We start from the raw sequence: 21,587 nt of genomic DNA on the forward strand, positions 1-21,587 counted from the left end.
CCTCCTCCTCTCCCGCGGTGCTTGGCGGAGCCCTGCAGGATTGCCACGCTCCTCCATCACCACCACGCCGTTGTGCTGCTGCTGGATGGAGTCTTCCCCAACCTCTCCCTCTCTCCTTGCTGTATCAAGGCATGGGAGACGTCATTGGGCTATACATGTGTTGAACGCGGAGGTCCCGTCCGTTCGGCACTAGGATCTCCGGTGATTTGGATCACGACGATTATGACTTCTTCAACCCCGTTCTCTTGAACGCTTCCGCTTAGCGATCTGCAAGGGTATGTAGATGCACTCTCCTTCCCCTCATTGCTAGTTTCTCCATAGACAGATCTTGGTGACACGTAGGAAAATTTTGAATTTCTGCTACGTTCCCCAACAGTGAGCAGCTCAAAGGATAACATGAAGTCATCAAGACATGTTCAGAGAAGGTTAAAGTCTGTCAGAAAAATGAAAAACTCCGGAGTTATTGCATTGGATTATATCCAAACATCTAAAAATCGGGCAAATCCTTTTACTAAGGGTCTATCACGTAATGTGACAGATAATGCATCGAGGGAGATGGGTATGAGACCCACAATATGAGTTGTTCACAGTGCTAACCTATTCTTTGTGATCGGAGATCCCGTGAATTAGATGTGGAAGACAAGCTGTTGGTCAACTGGGAGGAGAGTATCCTTACTGTTAAAAATACAACTCCATGAAGATACAATACTCTCCTAATCTGCATGGCAGGTTGATGTATATCTTAATGTGTTCTAAGTGGCTCTTTGAAGCAGAGATGTTGTCCTGCAGAACATCTTTTGAAGAATGCACCTATATGAGTCTGATTGTTAAACGTCGCAATCTATGAGAGTAGGGTTCACTCTAGTAAACTCATGAAAGGTCTTAGAGTATGACGCATAAGCTCCACCCACGGGGAAGACCCACGGTAGCCACGTATCGGTCAAGGCTTTATGTGAAGCTAGATTCGCAGAAAACTTACAGTTCAAGGCCCAGTCCACTATCCAAGTTGCTTACTAGTGTAGCATAGGGTTCTAGGTGGAAGTTCAACTTAACAGTCTCCACTGTAGTACCAGTATATAAAACATTGTTTTGGAACCATAGGCAAATTTTGTGTGCCTCTGGGATCTGGTGGGGGATTGCTGGAATTTAGTCTATTTTGGGACAGCCCAATAACTATTTCAGAAATTCCTAAATAAATCCTAGAGGCCCACTTAGCCCATTTATGCAAGGCAATGGATACTACTAAAGTTTAGTCCCACATTGCTAGTTGAGTGGGAGTTGGACCTCCTTATAAGGGAGGTTCTTTTCTCACTTGTATGAGCATGAGAACAAGAGGGACATCCACACGCGCTCCTCCTCCGCCACCCGCCTCGCCACGCCGCGCCGTGCCGCGCCGCGGGTTGCGAGAATGAGCCGAGCCGATGTCTAAATTGTTGCCACGCACTACGGGTATACGAAAGGTCACTCGGAAGCTGAAACATTTTTCTGTCTCTGGACATTGAATTCGAACGACGCGCCTCTTCGGCTGCTGCCTGTTCGTTTCGTCTCCCGCGTTCCCTTCAGCTCCCGGTGCAGCCTCTCGCCTCCCTCTCTTGCACCTATAAAAGGGAGGTCGCTCCTCCCGGATAGACGCACCAGAACTTCTCCTTCCTCTCGCCACCGGTTCCAATCTCTGTGTTGTTGTTGTCTTCCTCATCCCGGCTTGCGGCGTGCACCGCGAGTCGGGACAATAGGCCTCTGAAACCGCACCTTTTGAGTCCTGTACGGGTGAAGGGTGATAAGGTTTTTGGGGAGCGCTTCGCGCGACTACTGACTTCTTCGTCACAGACGCCCCGGACTCCGACGACTACTTCCCCGACGACGACTTCTTCCCCGACGTCCACGACCTCCTCGACGACATGGCTGGCGAGGACACCGACCCCAAGTCCAGTGCTTCTGCTGCTGCTGCCCCGTACGTGTTCGTCCCCTTTCTATTAGAGGTTCTGCTATAGTTCCTTGTTCTAGTATTTGCCCTAGATATGTTAGACTCTATTTCATATATGCAACTTGCTATACTGTCTGCTCAAGATATGTTTAGTTACGATTCATATATGAAGATGTTGTTTACCTTCTCTTTCTCAAATCGCATGGCTTGTTTTATCACTGCTACACTAGTCATGCTTTATCTAGTATTTCTGTTAATAAAATCACTCGGTAAATTGCTCATATTTCCAACAGAATTCGACGCCTGGGGGCGACCTGTGGGTGGCGGATGGGTGCCGAATCGCCCCCAGCGCCGAGTTTATCGCTGACGCACCCCCAGGCCGCTCTTTTTCGGCGCCCAGTGGGGCCGAACGGCTGAAGATGCTCTAACACCCACACATGTGGCAATTATTGTCGTCCTTGGGTATTTTGTCACTTCTCCGGACGCGCAAACCCAGCAGCCACGAGCCAGAAGATGGGCGCGCGAAAGCGGCGCCACGACGGCATGAGAGAGGATATTCCCCTGGCCACATGCAGGAGCTCCTCCGGATCCTTCACGTTCACGGCCACACTACGAGAAGCCACCTCGCGTATTCTTGCCGCGGGAGGCAAAGACGCGAACGCGCATATGCCACGGCATAAACTGCAATGAAACCGAGTCCCCGAACCCAAAACCAAGGGAAACACTTTAGATCAGTAGTCTGATACTTCTTATTCGCTCAGACGTCTTCTGCACCGTCCATCTTGTACCACATCCAATGGCTCGTTTGCTGGCATCTAATCTCCTTAAATTGCTCATAACTGCCATCCTCAAATTAAGTTTTTTTTCATTAATGATTTGAACCAGCATCCGTCTTCCCACAACCAACAAATAGGCCGACTTCATTCTCCGCCATCCTCCTCCACAACAATCACGCCTTCCTCCACCAGTTGCTCTGCCTTTCCTTGTGGTGCTCTTCGCCACTCATGGCAGCGACCTTCCCTACATGAGCGGGGACATGAACCCAAACACCTGTGTCGATCTTCTCTGCGGTGTAGTCTTATTCTCCACCATGACGCCAGATATGATCTACAAAGGCCGGGAGAGGATGGTGCGCGCGACATGCGGGTGGATGGTAGCCATGGTGTGCAGCATGGAGCATCCCAGTGGGTGTCATTCTAGTCATCGGCATGGGAGCACACTGGTAACACAATGCTCAACTGTTGCAGGTCAATAAAGTCGGCAACTCGACGATGCCGACCGCGCTGCTCCTTGCCGCTCCTGGGCGTCGACACACATCTTTTGGGGAGAAAAAGAGGTCGTCAAAGCTAGGGATAAGATGGCAGCTGGAGTGGAGCGTCCATGGACGGGTTCGACATCGACAAAGCACAGACGAAGCATGCATGCTTCCTAACATGGGATTCCCTGCTTCTTCATGTATCACCTTTGCTTCCTACCCCAGCCTCGCTCGTGCACGGGGACAACTTAGGCATGTCAAGTCTTCCCCGTGGCCCTATCTGACCACCACACTCAGGCAATGTTGGTCTGATCTCATTGTTGCTGCTGAGATCTTGTGGACGTTATTCCTCAAAGACATCTCTCTTTGGATGGTGCTCATGTTTCAGTAGGGGGCTTCATCCCGTTGTGCTCGATGTTCATGTCTTGTTGTATGTTAATTAATATCTTGTTGTATCTTGTATGGAAGCAATGTCCAATGTATGATAATTTTGTTTTCTTTGGAAGAAAATTATGATCTCATTTACAAGCAATGTTGATGGAAAAATTCATCAATCAGAAAGTTCGTCGTTGAAAATATGTACATGCGACATTTGAAACAACTTTCAACTTATTTGGAAGCACATGCTCATTTTTTTGAAGCACATGCAATTGTCACGTGGCACATGTATGCTGCACCAGCTTCTTAAATTTGTATCCAACATATCTCTATTTCGCTTCCTTCTCATGAAATAGAATCTCTTGTTACACAATGAGAAAGCATTATAGGTTTCACAGAACATTTATGCTTCCTACATAGTTGAACAAAGTTTCAGTTAGACACTAATCATGCTTCTAACAATAGCGCACTATGCTTCCAAATAAATCAAGCTTCTCTTACACAGTAATCAGGTATGTTTCCACCGTTACTGCATGATGCTTCCAACGTTCAGATTACATGTTGTCTACAACCCAAAATTTCAGTTTAGACGTCCTAGTTTGATCCGAGAATATTTACAGTTGGAACAAATTTTTGAAGTATCTTTATTTTGTAAGGGAAAAACTTCTGTTCAACCGGCTGATCCAACCGATACGTTGGCCCGGTGCACTGCCGTCGGATTGTATTTGGATCACGGTCCTGTGCTCTCCTTGTCCCACCCTTTTCTACAAATATCTAGCTTCAACCACCGCATCCCTATCCATTCGTGAGTCAACACCCATCACTTTGTTATCCATCCACAATTCTTCACAGCTTCTCTCTCAAGCTCCCAGCCATGGCGCTGCAACTCTGTAGCCTCGCCACCCTGCCCGTTACTTTTTGCTACCGACAGCGCTACCGAGAAGCGGCCGCTGCGCTCTTGATTTCTTTGACAAGAGTGGTCGACGGCTACGCACATCGGCCTTTTAGTAACCTGTGCGAGATGTTAGGTCCTGCAAACGATGGCGGCGTTGTTTCTGCAACACCGTCTATGTTGCAAAAAAATTATGTTGGCGGCATTGTTTCTGCAACACCGTCTACGTTGCAAAAAAAATTATGTGACATGCTCTCGATTGCAAAAAAGATTCTACAACATGATCAATATTGAAAATGTTTCTGCAACATAATTTGTGTCACAAAAAAGTTCTACAACATGATCTCTGTTGCAAATGTTTCTGCAACATGACCTCTGTTGCAATATTGAAGGGAGACGCTCAACCGCTCGCTGGCGCCAGATCTATGGCTCGCGACCCGGCTGATCACGTAGAGCAGCCCATTTTGTAAACAGTTTTTTGTATAATATATGTTCCCATGGCATGGGTTTCCATTATAAAAATTCAATTTTCCATGCCATGTCTGCGCTGCAAAAAGAGAACATCTCTAGAAACAATAAAGTTTCTTTATCTGTTTATTGGAAGCAAATCCGCAATTAGTGGGAAGCATAATTTTTTGTATTTGTTTATTGAAAGCAATCACAGATTACCAAAACAATTGACGTAATTTCTGAAAGCAGTTAGTTATTAGAAGCATAGATAAGGAATGGTGGAGAGGTCATCGGGAGGTTATTATGGAAGCACTTAATTACTATAAGAAGGAAATAACTCAGCGCCTAACAATAGTATCAGATCGGACGAATAGCATGATGTTAATCCGACGGTCATCCAGTGGTCTGATGGGAAGCAACGGATCAGTAGTCTGATCCCTAGTGGTTCCCCAAAACTAAACCTGGTTCGCCGCGTACCTTCCGGAAAGGGCAGCTAATTACTGACATGGATCGATCAGCAACGCGCCGGAGCAAGTCCGATCCGATGCCTGCCCCTATTCGTAGGCATCTCGTAATATTCCCTCGGCATCTTCCCGGCTCCCCGTCCCGGACCAGTATATAGCCCCGCACCCGCCTCCACACCCTTCCCCGTCAAAAGCCTCAACGCGCACGCACGCACGCACGCACACCACTCCAAGTCCGAAAAATCCAAGTCCAGGAAGAAGGACCGTACGTCGAGATGGCCGGCGTCGTGGTGGTGTTCGACTTCGACAAGACCATCATCGACGTCGACAGCGACAACTGGGTCGTCGACGGCCTCGGCGCCACCGACCTCTTCGACCGCCTGCTGCCCACCATGCCGTGGAACACCCTCATCGACACCGTCATGGGGGAGCTGCACGCGCAGGGCAGGACCCTCCGCGACGTCGCCGACGTGCTCCGGGCCGCGCCCATCAACCCGCGCGTCGTCTCCGCCATCCGGGCCGCCTACAGCCTCGGCTGCGACCTCAGGGTCCTCAGCGACGCCAACCGCTTCTTCATCGACATCATCCTCGACCACCACGGCCTCCGGGGCTGCTTCTCCGAGATCAACACCAACCCCAGCCGCGTCGACGCCTACGGCCGCCTCCGCATCGCGCCGCACCACGACTTCCACGCCGGCCCGCACGGCTGCGGCATCGGCACCTGCCCGCCCAACATGTGCAAGGGCCAGGTGCTCGACAGCATCCGCGCCTCCGCCGCCGCGGCGGACGGCGCCAGGAAGCGCTTCATCTACCTCGGCGACGGCCGCGGCGACTACTGCCCGTCGCTGCGGCTCGCCAGGGAGGACTTCATGATGCCGCGCATGGGGTTCCCCGTGTGGGACCTCATCTGCGAGAACCCGGGCCTGCTCCAGGCCGAGGTGCACCCGTGGAGCGACGGCAAGGACATGGAGGAGACGCTGCTGCGGCTCATCAGCCGGGTGCTCGTCGAGGAGAGCACGCTGCTGCCGCTCGACTGCAAGCTCGAGTCGATGCCGGTGGCCGTCCAGGACGGCATGCCCATGCCCCTCGGCGTCAAGAACTGATCCATCCGTCCCTGCCGCATTACCATTAATTTGGGGATCGATACCTTATTTTCTAATTTGCTTGCCTGATATGCTGGTGTGTAGTGTACGAGTTTGGGTAGCGCGTCGGTGGAAGCTAATTAAGGATGAGCAGTTCGATCGCCAATGGCCAACTCGATAGTAGTATTGACTAATTTGTGCGTGTCGTCCTTGGGCCGCCTGGCAATGGTGAAGCTCGTTGTATCCCATTTATCTATGGGAAACGATTGGGCGCGGTGCGCCGGCCGAACTTTGGGCCGGTCGCGTCCACGCGTGCTTCGCCCCAGCCACCCACCAGGCGACACGTACACACGGGGCCACCAAACGTTATCTCTATCCATCCCTCCCTGCTTCGTTTCCACGCAGCCCGCGCGCGCCTGCGAGTCGTGCCCCCACACGAGCCCCGTCGCCCTGCGCCTCGCCTCCTCGTCGACCGGCACCGCCGCCTCGCCGGCCGGTCGCCGGAGGGCGCCGCCACCGCGCGGGTCTCAACCCAATCCACTGCTTTTTTCCAGCTGCTCAGGGCGCCGACGGCGAGAATCAAACGGGATGAGCTACTACCTCGACCGGCAGCCACGGCGTGGGAGCACACAGATGCTACAACCGGCTGGGGAGGGAGCTACAACCGCGTTTTGTTTTTGCTGGAACCAGCAACGGTGGCGAGCTGCGGAATTCACCCCGACGAGCTGTTTGGAATCATCCCGACAAGTTGGACTAGGAGTGGGCGGTGTGATGCTGCAACCAGGGATTAGGATTGCTGGAACCGGGGCAGTGTTTTGCTGGAAGTAGCACCAAAAAATGCTTCCATCAAAGTCTTCTTTTGCTGGACAAGCAATTTTTTGCTACATCCGACATCTTTTTTTGCTACATCCGGCATCGTTTTTTGCTGGAACCAGTCGACTGTCCGCTACGAACGCCAATGCGACAGAAGCTGCAACCAGGGTAGAGGAATGCTACAACCGGTGTATAAATTTGCTACTAGCGGCAATGGAAAAGCTTCAGAGCGGCATGAAGGAGAAATCTGCCATCGCGGGGAAAAATGCTTCAATGGTGGAAAAAGCTTCAAGAGGCAGTGGAAAAGCTTCAACAGGCGGAAGAAAAAGATTCAAGAGCTAATGACAAGAAAAGCTTCAACCGGGGGTGCCGGGCGATGACCGGCGACGAGGGCCGCGACTGGGGGCGAGGCCGGCGACGGGCGGCGACGGGACGGCGACCGGGGGCGAGGACGGCGACCGGCCGGCGACGAGGACGGCGACCGGGGGCGAGGACGGCGACCGGCGGCTAGCTGGTGATACTTCAAGGTCGGGCCTCGCAGCGTCCATGGCAGATGGACGAAGGGGCGATGCTGCTGTTCGTGCGTGCGAGAAAGGGGCGATGCTGCTGTTCGTGCGTGCGTGATCTAACGGCTCCAGTCAAAGCGATCTGACGGTTGGCAGCTGACCGGCCGAATCGTTCGGCCGACGCACCGGCGCAGATCATCGCCCTTTATCTATTGAATCTCTACTACCTAAAAGAAACGGAGTGTTCCGTCTCCCGTCTTACGTCACCGACCTCTTCGTCCATCATCCTCGTACGACCCCCTCCCCCTCCCACGCTTTCATCTTTGGTAACCCCCTCCCACGCTTTCATCTTTGGTAATCAAATAAATCTTTGGTAATAATCGGATCAATCTTTCCTTTGGCAACGCAATAAATTCCCAGACGGCAATCAATTTCTTCTTTGCTGTACATGGTAATAGAATTAAATTCATGGGAAGGAATATCCCGGCGTAAATCAAACGAGGAGCCCGGCGGCCTTCTTCTTCTTTTGGTCTATCCATGCCTCCCGTTCGTGGAGCCCTCCTCACCTTCTGTTCCTCCTCTACCATGGAGTGCCGCCGCTCAATTTCCTATGTCTTCCCGGGCCCGGGCCGGCCGCACCCCAGCTCATCCCCTCTCATATCTCTCCTAGAAATCATGGTGGGTGTGATTGTCAGGACCCGTGTCTGAAGAACCGCGGGGCTACGCCGTCCAACGACAATGGTCGGAGATTCCGGTGGCTAGCCGTCGCCGACCTGAAAGTGGAAGCGGAAGTTGGCCGGAGATATCAATGGCAGTGCAGCTTTTTATCACCCAGCGGCCTCATCTACCTGGTCTCTAACTCATCCCGACCGACTACAGACGCCGGCAGGGGCAGAGATACGTCAACACCATTGTGTGCTTCAATATGCTCTCTCACCAAGGCAAGCAGAGTAAGGGAGTGGAGGCGCCACCTCCGCAGATCGTTGGACTGCCGAGGAATTTCTGCATGGACAACGAACTAAGCTTCAAGTTCATCAGAAAGGAAGAGCTCGATAAGTTGGAGGGTTACCGACTGCTTCGCCGTCATGTGTGACATCAACGTCATTAGCACGTGGGCACGGAGAAACCAGCCGCAGGAGACGTGATGGAGACGATGGTGGATGTGAACTGGAGATCAAGTATCAGCTGCTGCGAGGACGATGAGGGCATGTGCGAGCGCCGCGGCGCGTTGGGCTGGGTGGCAATGGAGGATGGTGGTGCCACTTACACGGTGATGCAGACGCAGACATAATAGCAAGCGTGCAGCGTCAGTGTGGCCTTTGTTTGAGTTGGGACAGCGTTTGCACAGTCTATTCCTTTGAGTAATCCTCCTTTCGTTTCACGGTAGGCTGTAAGCCTGTAACATGTCCGTACAGTTAATTAACCTGAAGCACCTGCTCTCTTGCAGCGTCCAATTCTGTTTATCACACTAGCATGGCACTATACTGAATTTGGTATATGGTTTGTGACTATTTATCTGAAATTTTAGCTGAAATTATGCTAGGTGGATTGGTTACTGCCGGCTAGAGGGCTGATATGAAACGATCTAGAGCACATGTTGCAGTTTACTTCATTATGTTGTGTATACATGCATAAATCACATGTGTGCTTCACGTTTGAGCTAGCTGATATGTTTTATGTTGTTTCTTCTTTGTAATTTTGAAGAAAAAGTGTCACAATAAATGAATGTTTTCGTACATTTGCAGTTGTGTCGCTCTTCTCCCCCTAAGCTAACTTATTGGACAAAAAAATGTCGGAATGAAAAAAAGTGTCATAATAAACGTTTGCTTATATAATTCAGTTTACACATATTCACACGATTCAACTTATTGGAGCAATAGTTGCATGCCGGCATAATTGTGCATTGGTAGACTGTAGCATGGATTAGGCATTTCATTTATCCATGCAATTCATGATTACAACACTTTTCTACTTGCTCTTCCTATATTCGGGCATACTATCTTGTGTTTGATCTGTATTCTATATTTATTTCCCTCGCCCTAAGGTCTATTTAATTTGCATTAGTCATGGGAGAAAAGAATTTTCTTGCCCTTGTGCTATTTTCTACTCCCTTCAATCCAAAATAAGTGTCACAGTTTTGAACTAAGGTTGAACTAATATTAAGTTCAAAACCGTGACACTTATTATGGATCGGAGGGAACCTTAGTTCAAAACCGCTACTATTATTTTCGATTGGAGGTAGTATATATTATTAAACCTCTTTAGCCTCCTTGATTTTTAAGTATTTGCCTGCTAACAAGGATGAGCAAGGACATTTCTTCCTATGGTTACACTTACACTTTTACTAGAGGGAGAGAGACTTACTAAGATGTGAACAATGTGAATTGTCAAAAACTGTACGGTGGGGTTGAAAGGGGGACTGCGAGCTGGCTACACCATTGACAAAGGTTGTATGCTTAGATTTGTACGTCAGAGATAGTGGGTCAAGGAGGTAGAAGGAGGAGAAATAAGAAAACTGATTTTAGCAATAGAAAGGCCGACAATGTCATCTAATGCTAGCGGTAAAAAATACGACAATATCGTCTGATGTGCATGAGGATCCTATATATGTATATGTTAGCCATAATTAATGTTGAGCCAACAGAATATGTATGCCCCTGTGCAACGCACGGGCACTTACCTAGTGACAAAAAAAATACATGAGTTGATCCGACGAAAGTCAGTTTCAGCCGATCGATATTGTCTCAAGCATGATGCCCTGCTACCTTCTACTACTTGGAATAATTTTCTTATTTCATAAAACATAGTAAAAGTTCCCACTTGTATGCAAATTTAGAAGAAACTTGGAAGGGGCAACAACCTGGAGCGAAATCATGAGTTTGTTCCAGCCAACACATCTTTCTGAATAGTTTGGATTACTTACCACATGTCACGTGGTTCCAGCCAACACATCTAAGCAGCAATCTCGCTAGTCTTTATGAAGTTGGCTTGTCATCGACGGACAAATTTGCGTGTTTGATCCCATCCCTTACAGTTTGACTCATAAATTTGGGACTGCAATATCTGATGAATGTTTGTTGGGAGTGGTTGATATTTCCAAACGTTTTAGATGTCAACTTCAGTTGTATGAGGTTAAAAAAAATTCTTCAGAGATGCATGCCATTTTCTGAAAAGAAGAAAAAATTGCGTAAAAAATGAGCAGGATTTGCCATTTCCTACTAAGTAAAGCTGCCAAAAAAAACGCTCGCTTGGCATCCCCAGCTAACGTTCGCTGGTTATCATTTCCGTGAATTTGTAGTATACGAAAATGACAATCATTTCGTGGTCACAAATCGATGAACCTCCGTGCACAACTGAAGACATATATCCTCGTACTTGCCACGTCTTTGTTTACTATTGATTCGGTCGCTGTCATAGTCAGTTATGAAGAGTACTACGTCCAACCATATACATGTGATTTTGTGCGTTTGTGGTCGTGTGCATTTGCCATCAACCATCATTTATAAAGTTTTTTTCTCCTATTTTGTGGGAAAATCATCAGCTAAAAGACAGTGTAAGATAGTGAGCCTTTTCGGCCCAACGTGTGTATGATTTTCCTACAACCTGCTGCTAGTGCTAAATCTTGTTCCAGGGAGGCCATGCCATTATTGCGCGGCCGCCAACATATCTCGGCGAATCGTGCGCCCGTGAAACTGAAAGGGATATTCCACTGCAAGTTCGCTACAAGGTCCGCCAAAATTTAGGCACATATTCCTGGGATATGCCCTCATCGATGCACGGGAAAGCTGCCGACCTGAATCCACAGGAGCCAGGGAATACAAAGCTGGTCACGTAAGAAACATGTTGATTCTGACCGACGGCGACGGGGATCGTCGCCGGTGACCACCAGTCCACGACGAGGCAGCTCAGGGCTCAGGCCATGCTCGAATGATTTGTTTTCCCCAAAGCTCGAATTCTAAGGCCAACTCCACCGCGCGACTCCAAACGGACGTCCGTTTTGTCCGGATTCTGTCCGTTTGGGTAGAGATTTGGGGTCGTGTCCGGGCCTGTTCTGGGATGCGGTGGCCGTGCGCCCAGCGCGCGGCCGCATCCATTTGCCCCATCCTGTCCGCGTATATTTCTTTGCAAGTCCTTAACTTTTTTTTATCATTCATTTTGGGTATATGATAATACATCATTACATTTTGACTAGTAAAGCAAGGCCAAAGAAAACAAGAACCACAAAAATACATTTGAGAAGACACCCAACTTCCATAACTACTCACTTGAGTTGGTTTAGCGCCTTCTCGATGCACTCATTGTTGATCTGTGAAGGAGGCACGACGTTGCACCCTCCTTTCTTCTTCAAACCAAAAGTCGACGTTGCTTCCTCACACGTAGTATCGTGCCTTGTTGCTTCTTCGCACGTAGTATCATGCCTAGTCTCTAATCTAGCAACAAGTGCACTTGTCTCATCTAAAACCTCTAGGCTAGCTAAAAGTGCACGAACATGCAATACATTTCGCTCTATCAACATATCGATGTATTCTTCTTCCCAATACCAAAACTTGCATCCGTTCTACACAATAAAACTTAAAGTTAGCACCACTAGTCTAATCGAAAGCATAAACCGAAGCTAAAAGAGCACATACCCCATCGTTTAAGCACTTGATGAACACCCATCCGGGATGCTCCGGCGTTGTAGACACGCGGCGCACGACCACCCTTGGGCAGTGGTCGCACTTGATGAGGGGCAACGGTGCGCCGACGAGCTTTTGGGCAAGCACCGAGCCCGGCCGTCCGCCATTCGCGTATCTGCCGGCGGGCCACCGACGGTGCAGATCCGAGCGGCTAGAGGACGAGTCACTGCCTGCATGTGGCCTTGCGGCCCTGACAGGGCCTTCTGGCGAGGTTCCCGGCCAGTCCATGGCGCGACCCGGCCTCCCACAGCCGGGCGAGCTCAAGACCGACCGGATCCGCCTCAAATCCGGCCGGCGGGTGCGCAAACAAGGTGGCCGTGCTTGGGTAGCTCGGCGGCGACGAGAGGAAGGGGCTGGGCAAGCGCGCATCCGAGTTGCACGGCTGCAATGGCAGCGGGCGGCCGGCGGCAGCGAGGGGAAGAGAGGGGAAGAGTGGAGTGGATGAGGCCGGAGGGAAGAAGGGGGGCGGATAGAAAAAGGCCCGTCCTGTGCCACCGACGGGCGGGCCAGGTGAGGACACGCGCAGACGACCCGCTCGTCCGCGTGGTGTCCGTTTCACCCCAAAAGCGCGCAAAGTTGGGCCGCGGATGGGTCGAAAGAGGACACAAAGCGGACAAAAGTCCGTTTGCGCCTGCGCGCTGGGCGTTTCGTTTGTCCCTTTTATCCCAAACGGACGGGGACGGACAGTATAGGGTCGCGCGGTGGGGTTGGCCTAACTTTCAGCCCATTTTCCTGGAAAAAAACTTTGAGCCCATTCGTGTGTCCGCTCAGAACCTAGTGCTGGGCCTGGTTGTTGTAACAGCAGGAGGAGGGCCCACAGTCTAACGTAGCTGGGCTTGGGCAGTCTACACTCCAGGCGTGCGCCTGGCACGGACCCCGACCCCGCACCCCACACTGCGCACCACGAGCCGCGTCCGACTGCCGAGAGAGAGACAGAGAGCTCGGAGAAGCCAACGCCCAATCGCCCACGCTTCCACCTCCCCCTCCACGAGGCAAGGTAGGAAACCCTAGGCAACGACCATGGCGCTGCTCCCGCGCACGGCCCGGCTGGCCCTCCTCTCCGCGTCGCCGCGGACGTACTCCGCCGCCGCCGCGGCGGGCGCCTCGCCGACCCCACCGGCGCCCTACGCGGGCGTGCCTCCGCCGGCGGCGGGGTCCAAGGCGGCCGAGTTCGTGGTCTCCAAGGTGGACGACCTCATGAACTGGGCGCGCCGGGGCTCGATCTGGCCAATGACCTTCGGGCTCGCCTGCTGCGCCGTCGAGATGATGCACGCCGGCGCGGCCCGCTACGACTTCGACCGATTCGGCGTCATCTTCCGCCCGTCCCCACGCCAGTCCGACTGCATGATAGTCGCCGGCACGCTCACCAACAAGATGGCGCCCGCCCTCCGCAAGTCGGTACCAAACTCCCTCCTCCGTTGCCGCTCAGATTTCGCATGCGTGCGCCCGATTTGGGCGCGCCCGCTTAGATCTCGGAAGGGATTTAACTATAAATCAATTGAATCGGATAGAAGTTCTCGCTCAAATATTTATTGAATTCGCTGTTTGTGAGGATCTTCTCATTGGCACAGACCACGAATGTGAATGTTATCCACGCTCCAATAGTGTACAAAGTTCTTGTTCCCCATTTTCGAATTTGATTTCGAAACCTGCCACAAATGAACACCGCTCGTACTAACAACATTTTCCCCATCTGTGTATTTGATTTGAAGACCTGCTAGAAACAACACCAACTCTGATCGTTAGAATGCGTGGTTTGCATAAATGGACCACTTCAGGGGATGAAACACATAAATGCTTACATTCCAGCATCCATATTGCTAAATACTATCAATACATCATGACTACAAGCCTGCCTACTGCATATTGCTAAAACTAGAGCCTGTGATAAACACCATAATTTAAGTATAAGCCAATTGAATCTGAAAGGAATTCTTGCTCAAACCTTTGTGGGGATCTTCCCGCAGGCACAGACCACTAATGTGATTTCTACGCTCTAATAGTGTACGGAGTTCACGTTCCTCATTTTAAATTTTGATTTGGAAACTTGTCACAAAATGAACAACAGCTCGCCCTAAGTCCTTTTTCACTATCTGTGTATTTGATTTGGAGACCTGTCAGAAACAACACCAACTCTGATCGTTGGAATGTTTGGTTTGTGTAAATGGACCACTTCACAGGATGAACACAGAAATGCTTATACATTTCAGCATCCCTAGTGCTAAATACTATCAATGCATCATGATTGCAAGCATGTTGTCTGCATATCGCTAAAAGCAGAAGCCTGCGACGAACGCCATAATTTAATTTAAGTATCTTCCCTGCATGGCTGAAGAGATTTCACAACATAAGTTGTTTTTATGTTTAGGTTGGGCCAATCCCATGACTAGTTCTTAGGCTCTTAGACTATTGATTACTCAATCTCACAAGTGAAGAAGCATTTGCTGACTTGTTAGATAGAGTGTGAACATAGGTTATTTAGGCTTGCTAAGTTTCAATATCCTATTTCCTGTGATAATGTGGTGCTGTTAATATCCAAATATTTCTGTATTTCAACACAAATAGTATCAAAAAGGAAGAAAACATGCACGGACTACTTTATATATGCATGAACTTGTTTAGCCAAGAGAGTGGGACATAAAAAGAATTTAAATCTGATCATTTTGGTAACCGATTGATGTGCTTTTGTGGCACCTTAAGAATTACTCCCTCTGATTCACATTGCAAGTAGTTTAGCACATTGACACAGTTGTCAAAGTAAGTACTAACTTACTTCTCAGAAAAACATGCTGTTTCAAACAAAACAATTTTACCAAGTGCTAGAAGCTCCTGCCCTAGGTGAGGTCCGGGGAAGGGTTATACGAGGCAACTCTTTCTCCTGCACAGTGAAATGCAGAGAGGCTGTGTTGAACCCAGGACGTCTTTGCACGAGTGGGGAGTACTTCACCACTGTGCCAGACCTGTCTGTCAAACAAAAGCAATTGTATATATTGATTATAGTAATATCAATTTGATGTTATTCATATTGGTAATTTGTTACATAGTGATGATCAAAAACTGCTTACATTCATTGTTTTTAAGGCGGTAAGGCGACCTAAGGCGCTTGGGGGGGGGGGGGGGGGGCCTTATCGCCTAGGCGACGCCTAAGCGCCTAAGGCGGGCATATTTGTAAGGTGCTGGGGGGGGGGGGGGCTCCTTATCGCCTAAGCGTCCAAGGTGGGACGCCTTAAAAACAATGCTTACATTATTAATCAGAGGAAGTATATGACTCTGATATGTGAATGTCTCGGTTTACATGGAAATAAGTGCGCTGTTGGCTTCATCCCCTAGGAACAAAGCTAGAATTATCTGTCCTCCGTTCCATAATTTGAAGTAAAACCACGACAAGAATTATGGAACGAAGGGAGTACTTAGCTTCTTAGTATGGCCCATGCTTCTCCTTTTGGAGACGTTTCTGTACTTGAGAAGAATTGGTGAACGTCTTCTGACTGTAGCAATCAATATTCAGGATGGTTTGCTTTAAGGTCACAATCTCATTTTTTTTCTAATGCTCCTGTTATTGCAACTTCCTCTGCAGGGTTTATGACCAGATGCCCGAGCCTCGATGGGTCATATCGATGGGCAGCTGTGCCAATGGTGGTGGGTATTACCACTACTCCTACTCTGTTGTGCGTGGATGCGACCGCATTGTTCCTGTGGACATCTACGTCCCTGGATGCCCCCCAACTGCTGAGGCCCTACTGTACGGTGTTCTCCAGCTCCAGAAGAAGATCAACAGGCGCAAGGATTTCCTTCACTGGTGGACCAAGTGAAGCGCTGCTTGTTACTGTTCTGGCTTGTTATATTTGTTTTTGATTCTACCTGCTCATCAACTGAAATAAGGACCTTGTGCTCGGACGTGCAAAACTTTTGCTGTTGTTGTGCCTGGGAGGATGTATGCCCGGGCTGTGTGGACGAGCACGGACTCGTGTACCTGGTGTTGCTGTAACTGTTTTTGCTCTACATATTGTAATACACCTTGATCGCTTCGTCGTGTAAGAATTTCAGCCAAGTGCAATTGAGCACTTCCATATCATTTTTGCATGATGATGCAAATTTGCTACGAGTACAGGACATGTCTACGTCATCATGATTTGCACACGATTGTATGATGATGCAAATTTGCTCCAAACTTCCGAGGGCTCCAAATCTTGTGCTGCAAGTTTTTATTTACCATAAGTCTCTCTGGATGTAATCGTAAGCTTAACAGAATATACTTGTGCTACCCCGAAAAAAAAAACTTGTGCAAAGCGCCCCTATAAAACGCATGCTGTGGGCCGTACGGCTCTGCGTGCGTTACGTCTTCTGGAATCTCTTGGTCCCCGTCCCCGTCCTTCAAACCCCCTCACCAAGAAAGCGGAGGTGAACCGACCAACGAAACCGTCATCAAATTGGTCGCCAATAAGTTTGTGCTTCCTGATCTACCTCTAATCTTCAGCTCCGCATTGCGCCTGTGACCGGCGGCAGATCCATGGCGGCGCTGGCGTCGAGGATGGCGCAGCTGCAGTCCAGGGCGGCGTTGGCGATGAGGCTCGCGGCCAAGCACGGGGGCGCGCTGCAGTCCGAGGCGGCAAGCTTCGCGGCCAAGCACAGGGCCACGCTGCAGTCCAAGGCGTCCGAGGCGGCGAGCATCGCGGCCAAGCACGGGGCCACGCTGCAGTCCAAGGCGTCCGAGGCGGCGAGCTTCGCGGCCAAGCAAGGGAGCGCGCTGCAGTCCAAGGCGTCCGAGGCGGCGAGCTTCGCGGCCAAGCAAGGGAGCGCGATGCAGTCCAAGGCGGCCGAGGCGGCGAGCTCCGCGGCCAGGCAAGGGCGCGAGTACCACAAGACGCTCATGGAGAGGAACAAGCAGTACGTCATCGATCCGCCCACCGTCGAAAAGTGCCAGGAGCTCTCCAAGCAGCTTTTCTACACCCGCCTCGCCAGGTCCGGACGATCCCTAGCCCCCTACCATTCATCCCTCCTTTGCTCCTGCATCATAGATTGTTTCCTGATGTTGATCTGCTAGCTGATGTGCCTACCAGCTTCCGCTTCAGTTGCTATAACTAGTTAACGTTTTGGGGCTGCAGCGTGCAGTAGATAAGCCTTTGTAGGGTTAATTGGTGCTTGTTTGGTCTGGTGTATTGTGTGTTTTTCTTGTTGTAGCTTGCGAGGTTTACTGATCGGATGGGTGAATTGGGGATGCAAAAGGGCACTAGCTGATGGTTTGCCGTTGCCGTATAGCCATGGGCTGTATATAGTTAGTTTGGTTTGAGCACCCTGAAATAAAGTAAAATGTTCCTTATTTCTTTTTATGCTTAATGGTCGCAAGGTTTCAAGAATCAAAACCCAAAAGGGAGTTTCAGGCTTTGTAGTGATATCCTATTGTCGCCTTATGTCGAGGCAGCCATGGTCGATGCTCTCTCTTGCAAATACATCAAATTTTACGGCCCGCCTAGTCGTCATCCCTTATGTGCTGATTTTTATCACTCAAAATATTGAGGATTCAGGCTTTCTAACCAATGTAAACTCTAGTAGTGCTGATTTATACTATCACTCACAATATTAAGGATTAGGCTTTCTACCAATGTATAAATTCTACTCCCTCCGTTCCAAAATAGATGACCCAACTTTGTACTAAAGTTACTACAAAGTTGAGTCATCTATTTTGGAACGGAGGGAGTAGCTTCTGCGAGGTTTCAACTAGACGCTACTTGTGGACACCACCTTAATTAAGAATACAGCAGGCGTCTTTAATTTCAGATTATCTTCCTTTTGATTTATCATATGGCTTCTACTAGTCTACTAGATGGATGTTCATTAACTATGTTGGGTGTCCTAATGCTGAATGAAATCTGCTTTGTTTAAATAATTTTTTTGTGTATCCTCCCCTGTTTAATAGGGTGCTTGGATACAAGAGACTATTTTTAGTCAGACTAAAAATAGTCCCTCGGATCCAAGCAGACCCGTAATGGTAGTATCATACTTCCTCCTTTCCGATTTATAGGGCCTAATTCAAAAATCTCACCAACCAAGGTAGATGGTGAGTGGTGGAATATTTTTTATAGTTTGCAAAAGCACCTAATTAATGCTCTTGTTTTCCTCAAAAAATTGTGCTTATCAATGCATTAATTAAAATGCATGCATGCATAAAGTACATGCATTGGTCAATCTTCTCTTAATACTTGCATGCAATAATTTAATGCACCTTGGAATCTAAACATGTGATGAGGAACAACCAAATTGAGCCTTATAAAATGGAAAAACTAAAATTTTGAGATAAGCCCTATAAACCGGAAAGGAGGGAGTAGTTAGTATCATGCACGCCAACTAGGCAATTTTGATGAGGTGTCATAGCATTAAATGAAGAAATAGATGGTGTAGTATCATGATACCGTATCATATTAAATGCTATGCTACTTTGTGTCATGCATGACAATAAATAGAGTACTACATGATACTAATATATGATACTATGCATTAGGGAGGTAGTATTATACACTAGTATCATATGCATGATACTAGTATATGATACTCCCCATTACAACCAGCCTTAGGAGGTAGCAATATTCTCGGTCTTTTCGAACCTGTTCAAGCCAGCAAGGACTTCCAAGATAAAACAGCTATTAGAATTTGATTCCTTGATGAAGCAACAATGGTAAATGTGACACAATGTTCATGAATTCCACTCTGGATAAACTAGGGATCCTGGATTCTTTATGATGATGGTTTATGCATATTGGTATGCTGGGTTATGTCAAGGTTTCTGCATATTTGTATGTTTATTCCTATTTAACCATTTATCTATGTGGCAACTGGCAACTGGTTTAAAACAAAAACGAAGATGTAATTAGATTGCATAGCATACTCCAAAAATTTGCACAAAACTGGACAATGTAACAGCTGTACTTGATTTACGGTGTTGTCGTGACTTATCAGAAGTTTGATGGATGTTATGTTTGTTGCAGCATTCCTGGCCGTTACGAGGCATTCTGGAAAGAGGTTGATGGTGTAAAGCTGTTGCTGAAAAACAGAAAGGACCTGAATGTTGAGCACGCCGGGGTTGCCGCATTGTTTGGCATTGAGTTGTATGCGTGGCTTCGTGCCGGTGAGTTTATTGGTAGAGGATATACCCTCACAGGTTACCATGTCTGATCGCCGGCGTCTAGCATGAGCGCACACTATTAGTCTACATACATTTGCCGTCTAGCTATGAGCGTACATTGTTAGTCCACATTTGCCATGTGTTGTCCATTACTTATGTGGGATAGCCAATAGATTGGAATTCCCTGGGATGGCCATGTGTTTATTTCCCCATCTTTCGAGCTCTTTGGTAGGTCATGCACGCGGTGTGGTTGATGAATGTATGCTCTCATCTGGCGAATTTGGCATTGCCGTGAGCAGTAAAACAGAGATTTGACAAAAGGGAAGCAGGTAGTAGCTGAACATAGTATTGAGAGATGGCAAAATAAAATCAGACATCTGAGACAATTTTTGCGAGGTTGGGCCAGAAATGAAAGTGGGATTTACAAGCAAGAAAAAGAACGACTCACTCAATTAATTGAAGGGAAATGTTTGGCAACAGTGCACCGGCCGAAGCTTCGGCCGGTCGCGTCCACACGCAAACGCGCCCAGTGACTCGCCTAGCGACACGTAGGCCATCCACGTGCCTCTTCTCCCTCCTGCCTTTTCTCATCTTCCTCTCGGTCATCTCTCTTCTCTCTCCCTATTGCCATGGTCAACCCGTCGCCTGCGCCGGAGGCCTCCCCGGGGCGCTGCCGTCATGGGAATCAGCCGATCTGGCCGCCCTCGACCAGATCCGCGTGGATCCGCATGCATCGGAGCCCTGCCTACCTCACCGGAGCTGCAACCAGCCATGGCAGACTACACCCCGCGGCGAATTTTTGCTGGAACCGGTTGTAGCAAATTCAATCGTCGGTGGTAGCAAAAATCTACTATGGTTGCAGCAAAACAGCGTCATCGTCATCGCGGGGGTCGCAACTGAGATAAGAAGTTTAAAGCTTTTCTCAATGCAGTTGTAACTTTTATAACTGTCGGTTGCAACTTTTCGTTTTTCGTCCATGGCTTCGTTTCCACAGTTGAAACTTTTTTATAGTCGGATGAAGCTTTTTATGCCACCGGTTGTAACCCATAGCTCCATCGTATACTGGTTGAAGCTTTTTTCTAGCCGGTTGAAGCTTTTCCTATCGCTAGTTGTAGCCTTTTTGGTCGTTGGTTGTAGCACTGGGCATCTCCCCCGGTGCTCGATTTTTTTGTTGCAAGCTGCACACCGGGGATGAGCGGCGGCGAGCATGCCGACGAGCTTCAGTCGTCGCAACCGGAGCTACAACGGTCTCAACAAGAGCTTCAACCGCGGGGTGCAGTTGTTGCACGGGGCAAAGCAACAAGGACGGTTGGCGGTGGTTGGGGCTGGTGACTAGGATGGTGGCTGGCGGGGATGAGGGCGGACGGCTGGGACGAGGACGGTGGCCGGCGGGGACGAGGGCGGAAGGCTGCGACGAGGACAGCAACGTCGTGGACGAGGGCGGCCGGCGAGCTGGTTGGCGTATGGGAGATCACGGGGCAGTGGGGATGAAACAGACGACATGCCTTCTTTTTTTTACCAGCGAAGCAATTGGGGAAAGAAGCAATCGTGCGACTACTATGGAACATATCGTACGTCCACGGTACGACCGGCCGAATTGTTCGGCCAGCGCACCGGCGCAGATCAATGCCCTTAATTGAAGCGTTAGATTTAAAAGCTGAAAGTAACCTTCTTACAGTTAATGAGCAAAGCTCCAAATTCGAAGCTGAACAAGGCTTACGAGCTCCTCTTAGAGAAGAAGAGCTCAAGTGGGCCTTGCGTGCTAAAGTTCTTAAGGTTGTCCAAGGGGATGACAACACACAATTCTTTCATATGATTGTGAATGGTAAACATAAAAAGAAAAAAGTCATAGAACTTGAGCAGGACGAGGGGACAATTGTGGGGCATGAGAATCTGCAAGCTTATATCTCAAATTACTATAAACAACTTTTTGGGCCTCCTGAGGCAAGCACGGTGGCCCTAGATGAATCTGTTATTGGAGATATACCTCAGCTCCAGGTGGTGGAGAATGATATTCTTTCTGC

General features: G+C 49.1%; 3 protein-coding genes across 3 annotated transcripts; all 3 read left to right on the top strand.

The window, feature by feature from the left end:
- Window positions 1-5,558: 5,558 nt before the first annotated feature.
- On the top strand, window positions 5,559-6,535 carry LOC123070764 (inorganic pyrophosphatase 1). The gene has a single exon (XM_044494079.1). The coding sequence runs from the start codon at window positions 5,639-5,641 to the stop codon at window positions 6,464-6,466; it is 828 nt and encodes a 275-aa protein (XP_044350014.1). The 5' UTR covers window positions 5,559-5,638; the 3' UTR covers window positions 6,467-6,535.
- A 6,785-nt stretch (window positions 6,536-13,320) lies between these two features.
- On the top strand, window positions 13,321-16,513 carry LOC123070766 (NADH-quinone oxidoreductase subunit B 1). The gene is made up of 2 exons (XM_044494081.1): window positions 13,321-13,837; window positions 16,021-16,513. Exons 1-2 carry the CDS (start codon window positions 13,464-13,466, stop codon window positions 16,253-16,255), a joined length of 609 nt encoding a protein of 202 aa, XP_044350016.1. The 5' UTR covers window positions 13,321-13,463; the 3' UTR covers window positions 16,256-16,513.
- Window positions 16,514-16,629: 116 nt separating this feature from the next.
- LOC123070765 (uncharacterized) lies at window positions 16,630-19,699 on the top strand. The gene is made up of 3 exons (XM_044494080.1): window positions 16,630-16,844; window positions 16,950-17,405; window positions 19,427-19,699. Exons 1-3 carry the CDS (start codon window positions 16,750-16,752, stop codon window positions 19,611-19,613), a joined length of 738 nt encoding a protein of 245 aa, XP_044350015.1. The 5' UTR covers window positions 16,630-16,749; the 3' UTR covers window positions 19,614-19,699.
- Window positions 19,700-21,587: the final 1,888 nt, after the last annotated feature.

This window comes from Triticum aestivum, chromosome 3B (assembly GCF_018294505.1).
Source record: "Triticum aestivum cultivar Chinese Spring chromosome 3B, IWGSC CS RefSeq v2.1, whole genome shotgun sequence".
Taxonomy (NCBI): domain Eukaryota; kingdom Viridiplantae; phylum Streptophyta; class Magnoliopsida; order Poales; family Poaceae; genus Triticum; species Triticum aestivum.

Coding starts and splice junctions, on each gene's coding strand:
- LOC123070764 (XM_044494079.1), top strand. CDS start 5,639: ATGGCCGGCGTCGTGGTGGTGTTCGACTTCGACAAGACCATCATCGAC.
- LOC123070766 (XM_044494081.1), top strand. CDS start 13,464: ATGGCGCTGCTCCCGCGCACGGCCCGGCTGGCCCTCCTCTCCGCGTCG. Junction 13,838..16,020: donor ATGGCGCCCGCCCTCCGCAA/GTCGGTACCAAA, acceptor CTTCCTCTGCAG/GGTTTATGACCAGATGCCCG.
- LOC123070765 (XM_044494080.1), top strand. CDS start 16,750: ATGCTGTGGGCCGTACGGCTCTGCGTGCGTTACGTCTTCTGGAATCTC. Junction 16,845..16,949: donor CCCTCACCAAGAAAGCGGAG/GTGAACCGACCA, acceptor GACCGGCGGCAG/ATCCATGGCGGCGCTGGCGT. Junction 17,406..19,426: donor TTCTACACCCGCCTCGCCAG/GTCCGGACGATC, acceptor TGTTTGTTGCAG/CATTCCTGGCCGTTACGAGG.